At 48.4% G+C, this 21,676-nt stretch overlaps 1 protein-coding gene across 1 annotated transcript; it reads right to left on the bottom strand.

Annotated features, from left to right (window-relative positions):
• Positions 1 to 8,721: 8,721 nt before the first annotated feature.
• SLC22A6 (solute carrier family 22 member 6) lies at positions 8,722 to 16,717 on the bottom strand. Its single transcript, XM_086384500.1, has 10 exons — positions 16,070 to 16,717; positions 15,663 to 15,766; positions 15,284 to 15,438; positions 13,446 to 13,614; positions 12,897 to 13,020; positions 12,646 to 12,761; positions 11,190 to 11,404; positions 10,970 to 11,078; positions 9,301 to 9,504; positions 8,722 to 8,993 (listed from the first exon to the last, which is right to left on the bottom strand). The coding sequence occupies exons 1-10, from the start codon at positions 16,436 to 16,438 to the stop codon at positions 8,909 to 8,911; spliced, it is 1,650 nt and encodes a 549-aa protein (XP_086240626.1). The 5' UTR covers positions 16,439 to 16,717; the 3' UTR covers positions 8,722 to 8,908.
• Between the last annotated feature and the right edge of the window lie 4,959 nt (positions 16,718 to 21,676).

Here is a 21,676-nt window from a genome sequence, read left to right as displayed (position 1 = left end):
TAAATAGAAAAGATACTGAATAAATAAGGCATATAATAACAATTCAGCAGTAAATGTTGTAACCCATAAAAATATTGTTAAGATGATAATTATTCCCCAAATGATCGACAGATTCAATGTAATATAAATAAAAATTTTAGTAGTTTTCTGGATAGAAATTTACAAGTTGATTTTAAAATTTATATGGAAATGCATAATAGCTGGAGTAGCCAAAAAAACTTTGAAAAAGTTAAAATTAAGAGATCTACACTGAGTTGAAAACTAGTTATAAAGTTATAGTTATTAAGATAGTTAGTGAAAGTGAAAGTGGTCGTAGTTTAGCTGTGTCTGACTCTTGTGACCCCATGGACTGTAGCCTGCCAGGCTACTATGTCCATGGAATTCTCCAGGCAAGAATACTGGAGCGAGTTGCCATTCCCTTCTCCAGAGGATCTTCCTGAACTCGGAATTGAACCCAGGTCTCCTGCTTTGTAGGCAGACTCTTTACCATCTGAGGGTAACATTCATGTAAAGAGACATGACAGAGCAATGGTATAGAACAGAGAGTCCAAAACAGAGCCACATATTATAACCAGCTGATCTTTGACCAAGTTATCTAGATAATTCAATGAGGAAAAAATTTATTTTTCAAAAAATAGTGCTGGAATAATAGGTTACCATATGCAAAAAATAATAAACCACAATTCTCTTTACAAAACTAACTCAAAATGGATCATTGATCTCAATATGAGTTGATATTATAAAACTTCAATAAGAAAACAAGAGAAAATGTTAGTGTCATGGAGTTTAGCAAAGATTAAAAAAATAAGACAAAAAGCATGCACTATAAAAGAAAAAATCAATTAAAATTGGACTTTATCAAAATTAAAAAATTTTTGCTATTCAAAAATCACTGTTATAAAAATTAAGAGATAAACTATAAACTTGGAGAAAATATTTGCAAAACACATATCTGGCAAAAGATTTAAAAATTTATGTGGAAATACAAAGTATCTAAACTAGTCAAAACAGCTTTGAAACATTTTAAAGGAGTGGATTCTTGTTTCTAGAATACATTAAAAAAAAAGCTTCTAATTCAATCAGTTTTGAACATATACTAAAGAAGAGATTTCGATGGAAATAAGCACATAAAGATTTCTTAATATCATTATTCACTAGGGAAATGCAAATTAAGACTACAATAAGATAACCACTACACCTTCCCTCCAATGGTTACAATTCAAAATGTCAATCATACCAAGAGTTGGCAAAGATGTGGAGCAACTGGGACTCTCACATACCTGGTGGGAAAGTGAACCACTTTGGGAAACTGGCTATTTCCTGAAAAGTTAAGCATGCAGCTTACATACTACTCAGCCATTCAACTCCTTAATATGGGGTTGGTCAAAAAGTTCACTCTGGTTTTTCTGGAAGATGTTATGGAAAAACCAATACAAACTTCTTAGTCAACCCAATATTTGCTCAAGAGAAATAGAAGTCGTATCCACAGAAAAAGGGGCATGTAGGAAACTTTGGTGGCAATAGGTATGCTTATCATCTTGATTTTAGTGATGGTTTCATGGGTGTATGCATTTGTCAAAACGGATCAGATTTTGCACTCTAAATATGAGCAACTAATTGTTACATTTCAAAAAAGCTGTAAATATATATTAAAGATGTCTTTGGCTGAAAATCACAGAAAAACCAGCTTATGATGGCTTAAAGAATCAGGAGGGTAAGGAGGACTTAAATTTAAATTTTTATCTTCATCAATTAGAGTAGATGTAGGTGGCTCCAGGACTGGTTAAATCACTGGCTCAGTGACACCATCAACTCTGTAGGTTAGCTCCATTTTCACACTTTGTTACTTTTTTGTTTTTTTCCTCTTTGGCTGTGCTGGATCTTCACTGCTACACTCCGGCTTTCTCTAGTTGCCAGTGCAAGGGATGCAGGTTCGATCCAGGGTCAGGGAACTAGATTCCCTATGCCGCAACTAAGAGTTCACATGCTGTAGCTAAGATCTCACATGTCACAACTAAGACCTGGCTAAATACATAAATATTAAAAAACAGCACATGTTAATTTTCTTATAGTTATGGAGCTCAGAAGTCTAAAATCAATGTGCTGGTATGGCTACATTCCTTCTTTGAGGCTTCAGAGGAGAATTCATTTCCTTGCATTTTGCAGCATCTAGAGGCTGCTTGCATTCCTTGGCTTGTGGTTCCTCTTGTGTCTCTTCAACTTCTTGCTTCTCTTGTCACATCTCCCACTAAGCACTCTGCTCTCCTGCCTCTCTCAAGAAAAGGACTATTATGATCATGTCAGGCCCACTCAGGGAATCCAAGATAATCTCCCCATCTCAAGATCCTTAACTTATTCACATCATGAAAGTCCCTTTACCTATGTAGGTTTCCAGGATTAGGCTGTGGGCATCTTTGGGCATACATTGTTCAGCCTACCACATGGTATGAAAGCTTAACTGGCTGGGCATCTGCTCTCCAAGGGACCTTGTAACTCCTGGGAAGTGGGGAGAGGAGCCTGATGGAGGAATTTGGTGTGGCCTGATGCCTGGTTGCAGAGGTGAGACCTGGGATGCAAGAGTGGAGCCATGGGAAGGTGACTTCTGATGAGCCCTCTCTAGGATCGGGCAGTTGCAGAACTTCTTGAATGTGTCATTTTGGCCGGGAAGTGCTCAAGGCTGCAGGCAGAGGAATTGAGAGTGGCCTTAAAGGTTCTATCTACCCTGGCTGAAGATAGGACCTTGTGGTCAAGACCGGGGACAGCATCTGGGGCCACTGGGGTGGTGCATGGTGGTACTAGAACTTGGGGCTCCAAGGCAAGAGGATGAGCTGTGAGCCAGTGTTTGGGTGGTGACTTCTTGGGGAGACAGTGTCAGAAGTCACCTACTAGTAATTGAAGGGTGGGAGGAAGGTGTAATTCCATTTGGACGAGGGTATGGGGTGAGTGCTCTTCTCGGCCGTCGCCAGGGGCAGCGGCTGAGAGGAGCTACACCACTCCTGAGGTCAGGGGCAGTGGCTGAGAGGAGCTACTCCACGTTCAAGGTCAGGATGGGTGGCCGTGAGGAGATACCCCTCATTCAAGGTAAGGAGCAGCGGCTGCACTTTGCTGGAGCAGCCGTGAAGAGATACCCCATGTCCAAGGCAAGAGAAACCCAAGTAAGATGGTAGGTGTTGCGAGAGGGCATCAGAAGGCAGACACACTGAAACCATAATCACAGAAAACTAGCCAATCTGATCACACAGACCACAGCCTTGTCTAACTCAATGAAACTAAGCCATGCCATTTGTGGCCACCCAAGATGGGCGGGTCATGGTGCAGAGGTCTGACAGAATGTGGTCCACTGGAGAAGGGAATGGCAAACCACTTCAGTATTCTTGCCTTGAGAACCCTATGAGCCTATAAACAGGCAAAATGATAGGATACTGAAAGGGGAACTCCGCAGGTTGGTAGGTGCCCAATATGCTACTGGAGATCAGTGGAGAGAAAACTCCAGATAGAATGAAGGGATGGAGCCAAAGCAAAAACAATACCCAGTTGTGGATGTGACTGGTGATAGAAGCAAGGTCCGATGCTGTAAAGAGCAATATTGCATAGGAACCTGGAATAAATCAAGGCAAATTAGAAGTAGTCAAACAGGAGATGGCAAGAGTGAATGTTGACATTCTAGGAATCAGTGAACTAAAATGGACTGGAATGGGTGAATTTAACTCAGATAACCATTATATCTACTACTGTGGGCAGGAATCCCTTAGGAGAAATGGAGTAGCCATTATGGTCAACAAAAGAGTCCAAAATGCAGTACTTGGATGCAATCTCAAAAACGACAGAATGATCTCTGTTTGTTTCCAAGGCAAACCATTTAATATCACGGTAATCCAAGCCTATGCCCCAACCAGTTAATGCTGAAGAAGCTGAAGTTGAACGGTTCTATGAAGACCTACAAGAACTTTTAGAACTAACACCCAAAAAAGATGTCCTTTTTATTATAGGGGACTGCAATGCAAAAGTAGGAAGTCAAGAAACAACTGGGGTAACAGTCAAATTTGGCCTTGGAATATGGAATGAAGCAGGGCAAAGGCTAACAGAATTTTGCCAAGAGAACGCACTGGTCATAGCAAACACCCTCTTCCAACAACACATGAGAAGAGTCTACACATGGACATCACCAGATGGTCAACACCGAAATCAGATTGATTATATTCTTTGCAGCCAAAGATGGAGAAGCTCTATACAGTCAGCAAAAATAAGACCAGCAGCTGACTGTGGCTCAGATCATGAACTCCTTATTGCCAAATTCAGACTTAAATTGAAGAAAGTAGGGAAAACCACTAGACCATTCAGGTATGATCCAAATCAAATTCCTTATGATTATACAGTGGAAGTGAGAAATAGAGTCAAGGGACTAGATCTGATAGACAGAGTGCCTGATGAACTATGGATGGAGGTTCATGACATTGTACAGGAGACAGCGATCAACACCATCCCCAAGAAAAGGAAATGCAAAAAAGCCAAATGGCTGTCTGAAGAGGCCTTACAAATAGCTGTGAAAAGAAGAGAAATGAAAAGAAAAGGAGAAAAGGAAAGATATAAGCATCTGAACGCAGAGTTCCAAAGAATAGCAAGGAGAGATAAGAAAGCCTTCCTCAGTGATCAGTGCAAAGAAATAGAGGAAAGCAACAGAATGGGAAAGACTAGAGATCTCTTCAAGAAATTAGAGATACCAAGGGAACATTTCATGCAAAGATGGGATCGATAAAGGACAGAAATGGTATGGACTTAACAAAAGCAGAAGATATTAAGAAGAGGTGGCAAGAATACACAGAAGAACTGTACAAAAAAGATCTTCACAACCCAGATAATCACAATGGTGTGATCACTCACCTAGAGCCAGACATGCTGGAATGTGAAGTCAAGTGGGCCTTAGAAAGCATCACTACGGACAAAGCTAGTGGAGGTGATGGAATTCCAGTTGAGCTATTCCAAATCCTGAAAGATGATGCTGTGAAAGTGCTGCACTCAATATGCCAGCAAATTTGGAAAACTCAGCAGTGGCCACAGGACTGGAGAAGGTCAGTTTTCATTCCAATCCCAAAGAAAGGCAATGCCAAAGAATGCTCAAACTACCACACAATTGCACTCATCTCACATGCTAGTAAAGTAATGCTCAAAATTCTCCAAGCCAGGCTTCAGCAATACGTGAACCGTGAACTTCCAGATGTTCAAGCTGGTTTTAGGAAAGGCAGAGGAACCAGAGATCAAATTGCCAACATCTGCTGGATCATCAAAAAAGCAAGAGAGTTCCAGAAAAACATCTATTTCTGCTTTATTGACTATGCCAAAGCCTTTGACTGTGTGGATCACAATAAACTGTGGAAAATTCTGAAAGAGATGGGAATACCAGACCACCTGATCTGCCTCTTGAGAAACCTTATATGCAGATCAGGAAGCAACAGTTAGAACTGGACATGGAACAACAGACTGGTTCCAAATGGGAAAAGGAGTTCGTCAAGGCTGTATATTGTCACCCTGCTTATTTAATTTATATGTAGAGTACATCATGAGAAATACTGGGCTGGAAGAAGCACAAGCTGGCATCAAGATTGCCAGGAGAAATATCAATAACCTCAGATATGCAGATGACACCACCCTTATGGCAGAAGGTGAAGAGGAACTAAAAAGCCTCTTGATGAAAGTGAAAGAGGAGAGTGAAAAAGTTGGCTTAAAGCTCAACATTCAGAAAACTAAGATCATGGTATCTGGTCCCATCACTTCATGGGAAATAGATGGGGAAACAGTGGAAACAGGGTCAGACTTTATTTTTCTGGGCTCCAAAATTACTGCAGATGTTGATTGCAGCCATGAAATTAAAAGACGCTTACTCCTTGGAAGGAAAGTTATGACTAACCTAGATAGCATATTGAAAAGCAGAGACATTACTTTGCCAACAAAGGTCCATCTAGTCAAGGCTATGGTTTTTCCAGTGATCATGTATGGATGTGAGAGTTGGACTGTGAAGAAAGCTGAGTGCAGAAGAATTGATGCTTTTGAACTGTGGTGTTGGAGAAGACTCTTGAGAGTCCCTTGGACTGCAAGGAGATCCAACCAGTCCATTCTAAAGGAGATCAGTCCTGGGTGTTCATTGGAAGGAAGGATGCTAAAGCTGAAACTCCAGTACTTTGGCCACCTCATGTGAAGAGTTGACTCATTGGAAAAGACCCTGATGCTGGGAGGGATTGGGGGCAGGAGGAGAAGGGGACGACAGAGGATGAGATGGCTGGATGTCATTACCGACTCGATGGACATGAGTCTGAGTGAACTCTGGGAGTTGGTGATGGACAGGGAGGCCTGGCGTGCTGCGATTCATGGGGTCGCAAAGAGTTGGGCACAACTGAGCAACTGAACTGAACTGAACTGAATGGGGTGAGTGCAGGAAGTCTCAGGCTAGAATCTGGGGATAAGGAGTCTGTGCAGATGGTGTAAGCTGTCTAAATCAGCACCAGGACTTTCCCAGTTGGGGATGTATGCGGCTGGGGTGGGCCAGGGACTGCCTCTCATTGAGGCAGACGTAGATATCAAATGACCTAAGAAGAGAGCTGACAGACCCACGGGAGTCAGAGCTTGTCAGACTTGCTAGTAGGGTGTTGAGGCAAGGGTAGGGAAAGTCATTGGTCCCAAGACTCCTAGATATGCAGAGGCAGAGTATGCCATCCTAGGTGCCCCTCATCCCTCAAGAGGGCAACACTGCCTGAGAAATAGCAGCAGGGCTGGGGCTGCTGACACTGGCATCTACTGGATCCTGTGATGGTCAAGAAATTCTTGAGGAGCATGGAGAATGGTAACCCACTCTAGTAGTATTCTTGCCTGGGAAACCCCATGGACAGAGGAGCCTGGCGGGCTACAGTCCATGGGGTTGCAAAAGAGTCGGACATGACTTAGTAGCTAAACAACAACCATGGGGAATGTCCACACCACTGGGGAACGTCAAGGCTGCAGGTGTTCCAGGATGGGGGGTGGGTTATGGTGATTTCAGCTGCGCTCGGGCTCTGCCCATGCTGTCATCTGGCTGGCTGAGCTGCCATGAGCTCTCCCAGGGCTTTGTGGCTTTTTCAGGAGAACTCCAAGCCAAGTCCCCTGTCCAGGTTGCCCTGACACAGCAAGAACTCTCTGACCCCACCTGGAAGGCAATGCCTATGACTTGAGAGTGTGGACCTTCCCCAGGGGACAAGGGTCTAGGGGGCTGGGTCGGCTGCAGGGGAAAGTGTCAGGGGCAGTGTGCCAGCAAGCAAGCATGACTAAGCAAGTACATGTACCAGAGGGCACTGCTGGTCCCTCCTTCCTGCCACCTTTGGGCATTAACAGGTGTATCTTTTCCCATGGCCTCCCCACGCCAGCGCTCACCTCTGCCCCAACTCCCAGCTTCCCTGAAGGGAGCTCCCTGGCTGAGGCAGGTGATTGGATATCCCTCTTTTTCTGACTGTGATCCCTAAATTCCCTTTATCCCTCACAGGTAGGTAGGTGGTTCCTACCCTGTGACCTCATCACTCCTCTTTTACCTTTCTCTGTGTTTTTCCAGCCCAGGAGGGAAAAGGAGAAGCACAGCCTCAAGGGGTGGAAGAGGCCAAAGTCTCAGTACCTCACAGCCCAGGCAGTTGGGAGGGGAAGGGGTGGGTAGGGGAGAGGGGGTGGGTCCAAGCACACACTTTCCGGATGGGCTGCTTCTAACCCTGAGTCTGCAGTTTAAAAGCTGTGTGAATCTGGGCAAGTTGCTTAACCACTCCAGTGCCTTGACTTCCTTATCTGTAAAATTTTTTTGTTGTTCAGTCGCTAAATCGTGTCTGACTCTTGGTGACCCTAGGGACTGCAGCACGCAGGGCTTCCCGGTCCTTCACTATCTCCTGGAGTTTGCTCAAACTCCTGTCCATTGAGTTGTGATACCATCCAACCATTTCATCCTCTGTCACCCCCTTCTCTTCTTGCCCTCAGTCTTTCCCAGCATCAGGGTCTTTTCCAATGAAGTCGCATTAGGTAAAATGCAAGACGATAATTGCGCGTCTCTCTAGAAAGTTACTGGGAGAACTGACTGCGTTAATACATGCAAAGTACTTAGAACAGTGCTTGACACCAAATTAGCACTCAGCTCTGGCTCTCTGGCTGGGTTTCACCCTCCCCTTCCTCTCCTCCCTCCTCTCCACCAGCCCAGGGCCAGCAGGCAGGAGAGCGGCCAAGAAAGCCCAGGAAATGCCGTGCCGGAGGATTAGGGTAGCCAGCGGGCTGAATGTCCAGCTGCAGAGCTGGAAGTGGCAAACTGGTTTTGAGTCCGGACCCTGCTGGAATCCAGAGGGGCAGGGACCAGCGTCCTGAGTTCACAGCTGTTCGGTGTTTTTCTCCTCCTTTTGTTGCCAGAGGTTCCCAGGAGCGTTCACAGAGGGGGCGGAGCCTGAAATAAAGCCTCTGATTGGCTGCTTTCATTTTCGAGGCTTGTCAATTTCCAGCCAGACAGGGCAGGGGTGTAAAGGATTTAAAACTCAGAAAATACTTAGGTTAGAAAAGGAAGGAGGGAAGACGGGGCAAAGGAGGGACAGGGGAGGGAGCAGAGGTAAAAGATCCTTCGCCAGTTGTCTGGAATGGTTTGTCAAATCCTGGGGGCTGAGGGCGGGGACTGGACGGTGCCCGCTGAAGTGGAGTGGCTGTTTCGTTTGAGAGAAGAGAGACAAAGGGAGATGCTGCGAAGAAACCTTTTAATATGTGGTCTTCGTATTAAGGGAGCGGGGGAGAGCTGAGAGGCTGCTTCCCTGAACCACAGCCCCAACTCTTGGGCCACGAATCCCCCTCCCCCTTCTCATGTGAGCTGCCTGTAGGACCCTCTCTTCCTTTAGGGCCCTGTAAGGCTCCCTTTCAGTGCCCAGAGTCAGTTCTTCACTTGTGCCGAAGCCTGGAGCGGGACCATCTGCTTCTGCAGCTCCTCTTGCTGCTTCCTCGTTTTCCCTCTCCTCCTGTGGTGGTGGGGACAGGAGAGTGGTGTCCTGGGTAGAAGCCTCCAGACCAGCTGGGGTCTTCCACGGGGCTCTCCAGGCAGCTGTGCCCAGCTACCAGCTCTCTGCCCCAAACAGCTACCACTCTCCAGAGCCAGGAGGGACCCCAGGAGACTTTCAGCTGATTGGGGAGGGGCGAGGGGACACAGGGACAAGGACCCCCACCCCTCCACTGGGAAGAGGAGGCCTAGGTTTGAGTCTCAGTGCTACCCCAGCCTGGATGTGTGACTCGGGGCGAGTTCCTGCTTTTCACTGGATGGGGGCCCACCTGTTTTCCACGTCTTGCACTGTGTCTGGCAGTGGCTGGCCCAGGGTCTCCGGCAGGAGGGCAATGGCAGCGCTGGCAGCCACTGGGACAGCACCGTAGATAAAGAGAGGCACGGAGGGGTAGAGCTCGGCGGTCATGCTCACCAGCGGGCTCACAATGCTGCCCACTCGCGCTAGGGTGCTGCCCATTCCCAAGCCCGTCTGCCTGTGGGATCCAGGAGGTTGGGTGTTGGTTAGTGTTCTGGCACAAATGCTGAGGTCCCAGCTGAATTTGGGGTCAGGGCAGCTCAGGCCCAGCCCCAGGAGACTCCCTGGTACCTGCTCTGTTCCCCATTTTATCAGCTAACCAATTTGGCATTTATTTTGGAGATAATAATAAAAAGAATAAGTTGGGAAGAGTTCTGGCCAGAGAATCAGGAGATTGATTTTTGCCTTTGCCCTTAACTTGCTATGTGACCTTGGACAAGTTTCTTTTCCTCCCTGAACCTCGGTGTCAAATTAGCTGAGCTTGGTCAGTTGTTCTCAGATCAGCTGGGGGACTTGATTTTCAGTTGCCCTAACCCCAGTCAGAGGAGGTGGGCTTCCCCAGTGGCTCAGTGGTAAAGAATCCACCTGCAATTCAGGAAACATGAGTTCAGTCCCTGGATCAGGAAGAGCCCCTGGAGAAAGGAATGGTAACCCACTGCAGTATTCTTGCCTGGGAAATCCCATGGACAGAAGAGCCTGTTTGGCTACAGTCCATGGGGTTGCAAGAGTTGGACGTGACTTAGTGACTAAACAACATCAGCCCCACACAGACCTGTTGGATTAGAATTCCTAGGGTGAAGGGACCTGGAATCTTCATATTAATATGTTAAGAACATTCTCTATGAGAGCAGAGGTTAAAAACGTTGATAATAGGGAGATAAACTGCTTGGATTTGAATCCAAGCTTCCTGACTTAGAAGCTGTGTGACCTGGGACAAGTCACTTAACCTCTCCGTGGCTCAGTTTTCTTATGTGGAAAATGAGAATTATCATAGTACCCACCTCATAAGATTGTTATGAGGGCCAAAAGAGTTGATATTTGTAAAAAGTTTGACAGTGCCTTTATACTATTGTTCTTTCAGCTGAAATCCCTTGAGGGTATAGGACAATAACCATGACCTCTCAGGGTTCTCATTCCAAGTTGCCTAGGGAAGCTTGGCATTTCTTTGATATCTCATGTGAATTTTGCATCCCATTCTGTATTTGTTGTTGTTTTGCATCCCACTCTTCAAACAGACATGTTTCTTGTGTCTTAATGCAAAACTATCCCCTCCTCCCAACCCTGGCACTCAAAAAAGTAGTGCTGTATTTATCTGTACAACTACCAGAACAACCGCTATTAAGTGTGGCTCTTGTGCTAGAAAACTCCTTTTCATGGTTGTGGTCTTCCATTTCAGACATACCATTTGGTTTAAAGATGGCATTTCGATTTGGTGGCAGATTAGATCTTTTAATGGCATTTAGATCTTCTAACTTGTGCCTTGGAGATCTGGGGGGACTTCAGTTAATTGCCTCTGAGATGTGTCTTCTTGTCTCCCCACCCTGTCCCAGTTGGTGGCCCCCTTTGACATGTGCCCTGGGGTCTGACCTGTATGCAGGGGGAATGTTTTGCCCCAAAGTTCCTCCCATTAAGCTCCCACTCACCGGATCATTGTGGGGTACACCTCCCCAGTGTACAAGAAGATGCAGTTGAAGGAGGAAGCCAGACAGCCCTTCCCCAGCACAGCAAGAGAGGTTCGGACAATGGACTTATCTAGAGAAAAAGGAGGAGGTCAGCGGGATCTTGGGAGAGGGGGTTGAGAAGTTGGGTCACGTCTGGGGATGTGGCCAAGGACGAGGGACCAAGGTGCTCATGGGTGCTCACCCTTGGGTACCACCCCATTGATGAGGATGCAGATGCCTGCCAGCAGCAGTGAGGCCATCTGGGCAGGCCGGCGGCCCACATTGTTGATGACAAGGAAGCTCACAAGCTTGGCAGGCAGGTCCACAGCACCAAAGATCACCTGGATTAGGTAGATGCTGACCCCAAAACCCTGAAGGTCCATGACCAGCCCGTAGTAGGCAAAGCTAGTGGCAAACCTAGTGGGGAGGGATGAGGGGTATGGAGTTTGTTAGGAAGCTTAAGGAGGGGGTGCTCATCCCAAATGGGTGAGCTGCACAGGGTACCTTGCTTAAGAATCTGCAGTCTACCTTGGCTAATATTTCTTCTGACATTTAACATGCACTTTAGATATTGGGGTAGTCCTCTAATACTTTGTCCACCTGATGCGAAGAGCTGACTCATTGGAAAAGACCCTGATGCTGGGAAAGACTGAGGGCAGGAGGAGGAGGGGACAACAGAGGATGAGATGGTTGGATGGCATTACTGACTCGGTGGGCATGAGTTTGAGCAAACTCTGGGAGATAATGAAGGACAGGGAACCCTGGCATGCTGATGTTCATGGGGTTGCAAAGAGTCAGACACGACCGAGAGACTGAACAACAACAAAGTCCTCTAATCCCCCAGATTTCTTAATCTGTGTCTCTAGTGTATTAGGGAATTTTCACTTAGTTGCCAGGTAGGATTTATATAGTTTTAGTCTTTATTTCATCTTGGATATCAAAGCAATATCTTTAGGGGAAAGGTGTTGGGAGAGGCCAGAGTTTTCCACGACCTGTCTGTAGTCCTGGGATGGGTATTGTGTTTCTTAAGATGCCAAGAGCCCAGAAAATAAAGCTCAGGTTATTGGACAGAACCCCAACCTGGAGCAAACTCCAAATTGGAAACAAAGAATTCAGTGGCAGGCTTGTTCCTTCTGACCATGTTTCTCTTAATTGTCATGGGATTGCTAGACGATGGGGTTAGGATGGTGGCATGTAAGAAGGGTAACAGGGAATGTTGCAATGTGAAAGGAAGATTTTTCATTGGTATCAACCTTGGCCAGAATCTGCTTTCAGAGATGAGCTTTGGGCATCTTATTGTTGTGCCAGTGTTTCTGGCAGACACCACAAGGCTAGTAAATGCTCCAGAAGTTTTGCAAGCCAGCCTTCGTGATATAATTCTGCAGACTCTGGGGGCCATCAATCTTGATGAGGTGTCTCCATATTGGAACAGAGCTGATAAAAGGGGAAGAATATGGAGAGATTGATGCCCAGTTGGGGACCAGAGGCAAATTGAGGCTGGAGGATTCCTTAAGACTCTTTATGCCTCTCACAGCTGGTCTGTTGACTTCCTCCCTCTTGTCTGCCTTCTTCTACACACTGTGGTCCACTCCTTCCCCAACCAGCCTCTTGTCTCTCGGTCTGTCTGTCTGTCCATCAGTCTGTCTGTCTGGGCCTACCACAGCATGGAGAGGCAGAGGAAGAGGCGGCGAAGGGCAGGGCAGCGTAGCAGCTCCAGGGCTGAGGCCTGGCTCTTGCCTGTGGTCAGCTCCTTCTTCAGACTGGCCTGGAGCGCCTGCCGGGATGGATGGGGCTCAGGGCTTGGACTCCCCCAGGAGCTCCTCCCAGCCTAGCCCCTTACTCAAAGAAGCCCTCTGAGTCCTGGGTTTACTGATGGGTGGGATGTTGCAGGAGATCTCGGGGGTCTTACCTCCATACTTAGATTGGCTCCCTCTTCCTGCTTCCCATTGATCCAGGCCACTCTCTGCAGGTTTCTCAGGGTGAGGTCCAGCCTCCCGGAGGAAGCGTACCAGCGGGCCGACTCGATGAAGAACCTGGGGGCAGGAGTGAGTGTAGGTGTTGGCGTGGCTGCAGTTCCAAGTCATGTGGGCTGGAGGTAGGGCGTGGGCTTTCCAGAGGGCTGCAGTGGGATTTCCTCCAAGGCTGGGAGCCCAGGACTATACCAGAGCCCTCTCTCTAGGACCACAAAACGGTGTTCAGCTTGGTAATGACTTATTCCTCAACATGGGGTCTTGGTTCTTGGGTGCTGGGTAAAGGGAGCAGGGCAGACAAGCTGGAGAGCTGAGGAGGCTGGAGAATTGGATACCTTTGGGCAAGTCCTTCCACCCACAGCCCCAGTTTCCCCATCAGTTACACTGAATCCCTGGCCTGGGTTTGACCTTCTTGGACTCTGCAGGTGGAGTGTACAGCAAGATCTGGGGAAGTCTCATCCCCTCACATCTGTCTGGGCCCTACGTACCAGGAGTAGATGAAGAAGGCAAAAAAGGGCGCAGAGACCAATAGCTGTAGGTAACGCCAGTGGGGCACAGCATAGGCCATACCAGCCAGGAGAAACTGGCCCAGGCTGTAGACATAGCCGGTCAGGGTGCCCACGTAGGCCCGTGTGTGGATGGGCATCCACTCTACATCTGGAAAGAGGGTTAGAACAGAGTGGTGCAACTTACTGGGTGCCACGTGTTGGAGACCCCTGGGGCCCGCTGAGACTCCCACTATCTGTCCAAACCTTGGTTTGTCCCAGAGCTCAGTGGGAGATACATCAGATGAGGTTGGGGGCCATGGAAGGGGGACTAGGGGGGAGGCTTGTGGTGGAGGTAGGGATGGGGAGGTAAGTTTGGAATCCCCAGGAGTTGCTCCTCCACTTCCTTGCTGTGTGTTTTTGCTCCTCTCCAACCTACTGTCCTGGCCAGGGTCCTATTTCCCTTCGGAGCACCTCTGACTACTCAGTCCATCCTCAACAGCAGTCACTCCTCTGGTCCTTCTTAGCCTGGGCTGGATTTCAGCCTCAGTGACCAGAGCAGCTCAGAGGAGACAGAGACTTTCTGCCATCCCGGAGAGTTGAGGTGGGAATGGGAGCACCTTTCTGCTGAGGTCTGAAGAGGTCCAGCTTCATTCCTTGTGGGCTTCAGTTGTGTCCGACTATATGTGACCCTATGGACTGCAGCCTACCAGGCTCCCCTGACCATGGGATTCTCCAGGCAAGAATACTGGAGTGGGTTGTTGTGCCCTCCTCCAGGGGATCTTCCCAACCCAGGGATCAAACCTGTGTCTCTTACATCTACCTGCACTGGCAGGTGGGTTCTTTACCACTAGCACCACCTGGGAAGGGGCTTCCCTGATATCTCAGTTGGTAAAGAATCTACCTGCAATGCAGGAGACCCTGGTTCGATTCCTGGATTGGAGAGATCCACTGGAGAAGGGATGGGCTACCCACTTCAGTATTCTTGGGCTTCCCTTGTGGCTTAGCTGGTAAAGAATCCGCCTACAATGCAGGAGACCTGGGTTCAATCCATGGGTTAGGAAGATACCCTGGAGAAGGGAAAGGCTACCCACTCCAGTATTCTGGCCTGAAAAATTCCATGAACTGTATAGTCAATGGGGTCACAAAGAGTTGGACACGACCGAGCGACTTTCACTGACACTGGCCTGGCCGCCTGGGAAGCCCTACTTTAGTCCAGAGAATCTCAAATCCTTAGATTCTCTTTTGGGCTTGAGGAATGACCTTGGGGGAATCCTGTCCCTTCCCCCTAGCCTCAGGTTCTCCATCTGAGAAACAGAGCCAGGGGGGTGACCCATCTGAGGATGCATGTTGATGAGTCATGGACAGGCCATGCTCTGTCCATAAATGTGTTTGGTCTACATAATGCTGGCTTGGCTTATATTAAAATATGAGAATTAATTGCAAATGTTAAACAGTTGGGATATTTGACAGTAATAAAAGAGGGGCAGGGGCAGATCTGATAGCCCCGATGCTTCTTGTCTGGAGCAGCTGAGTGGCAGCAACCCCTCTGGATGGGTGTGTCTCTCTTTTGGAGACAGTCTTCACGCTCTCTAATGCCTCTCAGCTCCTCAGTCATTTATGGGAACTGCCTGGCCCTAACAATGGAGTTTGTAGTTGCGTGTCTAAAGAAGAGGTCAGGATAGTGTGAGCTCCAGGATGAAGGCTGTATGTTGGCTGCAAGGGCAGAACAGGCTGAGTGCCAGAAGGGTGGGCTGGGAGAGGAGGCTGGAAGGGGGCTGTGGGGCTGGGTGGTTGGAGGGCGAGGGTGGGGGCCTGCCCTGCCCTCCCAGGCCCCTCACTCAGTGTCATGCAGTTGAGGACAACGCCAGCTGTTGACATGCCCGAGAGGAACCGGAAGGCGCAGTAGGCGGGGAAGTTGGGAGCGAAGGCAGCACAGGTTCCCGACACAGCTGTCTGCAGGTAGTTGAAGATCAGCACCTTCTGGCGGCCCAGCCTGTCAGGGGAGGGGAGGCCTGCAGCAGGGGTTTTGAGGACCAGCAAGGGCCAGACCAAACTGGGAGAGGCGCTGGCCTGGGACCGTGACGTATCATGAGGCTGATGCTGTATATCCTCAGTCCAGCCCCAGTTAGGCGTGCCAACCACCCACCGTGGCCCTCCCGAATTCAGCCAAGGAGTCCCCAGTCCCAGCCTGGCTCCTTGGCCCTGCCCAGGACTGACCTGTCTGCTAGGCACCCGAATGTCATGGCTCCAAGAAGCACTCCCATCATGTATAAGGACTGAGCCAGCTGGCGTAAGGCCCTGTGAGAGCACACGAGGTCCCACTGTGGGGAGAGGGAGCAAAGGTCAGGCCAAGGTGAGCCTGGGCTTCAGGGAAGCCCCCTACCCTCCTTCCAGCTGGCTCTCTGAGGCCGGAACACCCCCTTCCTCAACACTTCTGTTTGGTCCCGGAAACCAAGACTCTTTTCTTGACCCTGCAACTCCACGTTCCCTTTTCTACAAAGGCCCCCATCTGGAACCCTTTCTCCGTTGAGACTGTGTGTGTGAGTGTGTGTGTGTGGTGGAGGGGATGGTAAGATGGGGACACAGGGGTTGGGAGAAGAAGCTAGGGGCCCAGGGCTCCTCACCTCAGTGACGATGGTGGAAGGGAAGGTGCTGTTGTCGTAGATCCAGCCGTGGGGACAGGGCTCTGTGGTCCCTGTGCCGTTGGTCTCTGTGCCATTGGGAAAGGGCGGTCCCCGCTGGGGGGAGGTGAAGAGGAGGCAGGACTCGGGCCGCCCCTGCCCATCCCGGGGCAGCCAGGCCTCCAGGTCCCCGTCCTCGCTGAGGTTGGTGTCGGCAGGTGGGCGGCAGTGGTGGGTGGGGATGGCGGCGGTGAAGTTCTGCAGGGTGTTGTGGGAGGCCAACAGGATCAAAGGGAGGATCACCAGGGTGACCTGGATCTTCTGGAAGCGGCCGACGCCCCCCAACTGCAGCAGGAGGTCATTGAAGGCCATGGGGCCAGGCCTGGCCAAGTTGGCTGGGGGCTAAGGACGTCCGGTCCCAGGCCCTCCGTCTCTGTGGCCCTCCGCCTGCTGCCCTGCACTGGAGGAGACGGAACGCTGTTGCTTCTGCAGCCAAGTCGCTCCTGGAACTGAATCTGAGCTGGCTCTGTTGGGGGACAGCAGCCCGGCCAGGCGGCCCCTCCTTCCTTCTCTCTCCTAGTTTTGTCCCTCCCTTTCTTTTGCGGCCTCTCCTCACTTGGTGGGGGAGGTGTCGCTCCACTTTCAGGGTCTGCTGTAGCCCTGACCCCTACAGTATTTAATCCTTGGCCTGGAGGGAATGAGTTAAAGTGTGACTTGGTATCAGAAGGATTAACCCTCTGGGTATCCTGGTATCAATGGAATTTCTCCAAGTGGGTATAAAGGGCAGGAGAGGGTGGACTGAAGTGGCAGTGGTGGGAGTGGATGTCCTGGGAGGACCCACCTGAGCATCTGGGGGCAAGAGGGGATACGGTGGGACCTTTTTGTCTTCCTTTTAGTAGGAAGACTGGATTCTGGGAAATGTGTTGGCCTCTTGTGGGGCTTTTGTCCTTTTTAGTGGGAAGGATCCAAATGGACCATTTTTGGGAGAAGTTGCCAGAGAAAATACAGGATGCCCAGTTAATTTGGATTTTAGATCAGCAAATATTTTTTTTTCTTTTGTATAAGTATGTCCCTAACATTACATGGGCTGTACTTATACTAGAAAGGTATTCCTTGATCTGAAATTCAAATTTAACTGGACATCTTGTATTCTTACTCGCTAAAATTGGCAACCCTGGCCTTTGGTCTTCTGGGGACAGCTTACATAATTTTTTTAGTAACTTAAACAATTATTTATTTATTTGGGTGTGTCGAGTCTTAGTTGTGGCACATAGACTCTCTAGTTGTGATGCATGGGCTCAATAGTTGTGGCATATGGGCTTAGTTGCCCCACAGCATGTGGGATCTTAGTTCTCTGACCAGGAATCAAACCCATGTCCCCTGTATTGCAAAGTGAATTCTTAACCGCTGGACCACCAGGGAAGTCCTGACTGCTTACATCATACAGGACCATAGCTTTGTTCAATTGGAAGACACAAAAGAGGCCAAAGACTACTTTTGAAGCAGTGGGATCTCAGACTAACATCATACATGTAGATTGAGTCTTTCAGTATCTCAGTTTCTATTTTCTTGTTCATCCTGATTCAAAATTTTCCTTTGTCTTGTCTCCTATCTATTGCTTCTTCTTTTCCTTCTCTTCTTTTTTTTTTCTCCTTCGTCTTCTCCTCCTCCTTCACAATAAGCATGAACTTATTTTACTTTTAGCTACAACTCTAAGACATTCACTTGATTTCCTCCAATAGTTTGGCTTCCCAGTCCAGTTCTCTCATGCTCAGGGCACTGCCGAGCTCTGATTGGGTGGGTTTCTATGGGATCCTACTGGTTGGATCTTAACTTGGGGTTGTCAAGAGAGCATCCAGTATGGTAGCTGCTAGCTACTACCGAGTGTTTGACTTGAGCTGATCCAAATTGAGATCAGCTTTATTTTTTTGGGCTCCAAAATCACTGCAGATGGTGACTGCAGCCATGAAATTAAAAGACGCTTGCTTCTTGGAAGAAAAGCTATGACCAACCTAGATAGCATATTAAAAAGCAGAGACATTACTTTTTCAACAAAGGTCCGTCTAGTCAAAGCTACGGTTTTTCCAGTAGTCATGTATGGATGTGAGAGTTGGACTATAAAGAAAGCTGAGTGCCAAAGAATTGATGCTTTTGAATTGTGGTGTTGGAGAAGACTCTTAAGAGTCCCTTGGACTGCAAGGAGATCAAACCAGTCCATCCTAAAGGCAATCAGTCCTGAATATTCATTGGAAGAACTGATGTTTAAGCTGAAACTCCAATATTTTGGCCACCTGTTGCAAAGAACTGACTCACTGGAAAAGACCCTGATGCTGGGAAAGACTGAAGGCAGGAGGAGAAGGAGACAACAGAGGATGAGATGGTTGGATGGCATCACCGACTTGATAGACATGAGTTTGAGCAAGCTCTGAGAGTTGGTGATGAACAGGGAAGCCTGGTGTGCTGCAGTCTATGGGGTTGCAAAGAGTTGGACGTGAATGAGTGACTGAACTGAAATTGAGATACTCTGTTAGGGTAAAACACATATGTGAAAGTCGCTCAGTTGTGTCTGACTCTTTGTGATCCCATGGACTATACAGTCCATGGAATTCTCCAGGCCAGAATACTGGGGTGGGTAACCTTTCCCTTCTCCAGGGGATCTTCCCAACTCAGGGATAGAACCCAGGTCTCCTGCATTGCAGGCGGATTCTTTACCAGCTGAGCCACAGGGAAGCCCAAAATACATATAGATTTTGGGTTTACAGCTTCTTGCCTTTACTTTGCACAGTGTATATTATATAAAACATGGACTCCAGAGTCAGATTACTTGGATCCAAGTCCTCACTTCATACTTACTGGCCGTGGGCAAGTTGCTAAACTCCTCTGTATCTCAGTGTCCTTGTTTGCAAGGTGGGGATACTAGTTGTGCCTGCCTCACTGGAGCGTTAAATGAGCAAATACAGGTAAAGATCCCTGCCCTGTGGCTCAATGATCATAAGCTGTTCTTATTATTTGTTTCTGGTCTAAAGGTGAGACTATCACACTGAATTTAGAGAGAAAATGTGCCTGGGACACCTTACCCCCAGAACAGTGAATTCTCCACTGGGGGAGATTTTTGCCCCCCAGGGAGGCTTCTTTAGTGGCTCAGACTGTAAAGAATCTGCCTGCAATGCAGGAGACGCAGGTTTGATCCCTGGGTCAGGAAGATCTCCGGGTCGGGAAGATCCCCAGGAGAAGGGAGTGGCAACTCACTCCAGTATTCTTGTCTGGAGAATCCCATGGACAGAGGAGCCTGGTGGGCTATAGTCCATGGGGTTGCAAAGTCAGACATGAGTGAGTGACTAACACACACACTTGCTTCCCAGGGACATTTGGCCCTGTCTGGAGACATTGTCACTAGTGGGGGATGGTGCTACTGGCACCTGGTGGGGAGAGTCTGGGGATGGTACTGAACATCCTGCAGTACACAAGCCAGCTCCCCGTAACCAGTAATTTTTGGAGCTAAAATGTCAATAATGATCAGAAACCCTACCTTAGAAGATGCTCTCAGACTTCTTTTGTATAGTGATCAATCCCATACCTGCTTGGCAAAGGACAGTGCAGTCAAATGCGTGATTCCTATCAACATATTTCTAAGAATCCCCGCGGGCTTATTTGAATGGGGAAATTTTTGTGAGCTGAAAATGAGACCTCCTCTTCCTCCCCTGAGTAGCTCGGGCCCCAAAGTGCTGCAGGTCTTCCCCTAGTTTTGCCTACACAGCCAGTTTCGCCACTGGAGTGGCTGAATCAGGACTCCGGTCCTCCTGTGTCCAGGCCAACAACCTTTCCCACCGTGTTTTAGCTCGATTACTGGGCTCAGGTTACCACGAAAGACTTTTTTTGCCCTTCGTAATGTGTTTCCATTTGGGGTCTCTGACTGTCCTTCTCTGTAATCTGCTGCCTATTGATTGCTCCATTTCCCACTTCAGAGATTTTGGCGTGTGTCTGAACACATGGGTTACTAGGGTCCCATAGTTTTTTGGGAGATACACCAGGCCCTGTACCCATTAGCCAATGCGAAGGGTTGAGAAGGGAAGGGGCATTTTTCAATTCCTCTGGGCACAGATCTCTGAGTCTTGTTGAGTTTGATTTCTGACTTCTCTTGTAAGAAGTCAAGATGCTCCGTCATCAGCTCACAGTTTCCACAAACTACACTTCTGTGTGTGAAGTTGGAAGAGTATTTATTGTCTATTGGTGTCCTGGGGTACATGAAATCGTAAACTGGCTCAAACCTATTCTAGCTTCAAAGCCAAGTTCTTAAATGCTACTCTAGAGGAGTGGACTGCCCAGCTAAAGAGCTCTTGGAGACCATCTGGCCTCCTATGTACGCAATAGAATAGGGGAGGCCCAGAGAGAGACAGGACTCTCCCAGCTTCCCTCCTCCCCATCCAGTGTTGGTTCTGGGCTGGGACCCAGTGGGTATCCAGATGCCTGACAACATTTTCCAGGCCAAGGTATATAAGAGCCCTGTGACCTGGGGATGTGAAGACAGCTGGACAAACAGCTTGGGGGTTCTGGGGCCAGTCTCCTGCCAGGACTTGGTGCCCTCATGGGGGAGAGGGTGGAGTGCCAAGGGCAGTGGGTGGGGGGGGGATATGAGCCCCTATGAGCACCCTCCTTCTCTGAGCCTGTGTCCAATCCTGCCTAGGGAGAAGAGCTCCCTCCTTAGTGCCTGGCCAGCCTTAAGCCAGGCTAAGTCTGGAAGAGGCTCAGATGGAAACTCCAGAGACTGAACTGTGGTTGGCTCCTGGGATCATAAGGTTAGTGAGGAGATTTCCCATCAGCCTCCCATTTCACAATGAGCTTCTGGGTGGAATTGCTCCCATGGCAAATGATTTGTAGTGCCAGGAACTATCCTTTAGGGACATTCTGGGTCATGAAACACCCAGAGTTGGACTCCTCTGTGCTGACTGGAATGTGGACTTAAGTTCTGGCCATGCTCACCAAGTAGGGGTCAAATCTGTGGACTTCTGATTGGCCAAGAGCCACAGAACCACATGCCATTAACAATGAATGCCAGCACCCAGGTGACAACTTCCTACCAAGGCTCAGAGTAGTCAAGGGATTTATGATCACACAGCAAGCAAATCTCAAACTCAGACCTCCTGATTCCATTGCTCTTTCTACCCATTAGCAGCCATCACATATCCCAGATTTCCTGAGACATCCATATTTTGTACAACTTTATTCTATTAAACAAGTGGAATTTAAGGTGTGTGTGTGTGCAAAGTTGCTTCAGTAGTGTCCGACTCTTTGTGACCCTTTGGACGTAGCCTGTCAGGCTCCTCTGTCCATGGGGCTTCTTTAGGCAAGAATACTGGAGTGGGTTGCCATGCCCTCTCCTCCAGGGGATCTTCCCAACCCAGGGATCTAACCTGTGTCTTTTATGTCTCCTGCATTGGCAGGCGGGTTCTTTACCACTAGCTCCACCTGGAAAGCCCTTAAGATGTGACTACCAGTGATTAAAATTTTTAAAATTTATTTGGCTGTGCTGGGTCTCAGTTGCATCACATGGGATCTTCAATCTTCAATGAGGCACATGGGATCTAGTTCCCTGACCAGGGATTGAACCTG

Source organism: Bos grunniens, chromosome 29, assembly GCF_055505025.1.
Source record: "Bos grunniens cultivar Pamir isolate PY7600 chromosome 29, Bosgru_T2T1.0, whole genome shotgun sequence".
NCBI lineage: Eukaryota > Metazoa > Chordata > Mammalia > Artiodactyla > Bovidae > Bos > Bos grunniens.
Note: the sequence above shows the minus strand (reverse complement) of the source record. Positions and strands in the feature narration are given on the sequence as shown.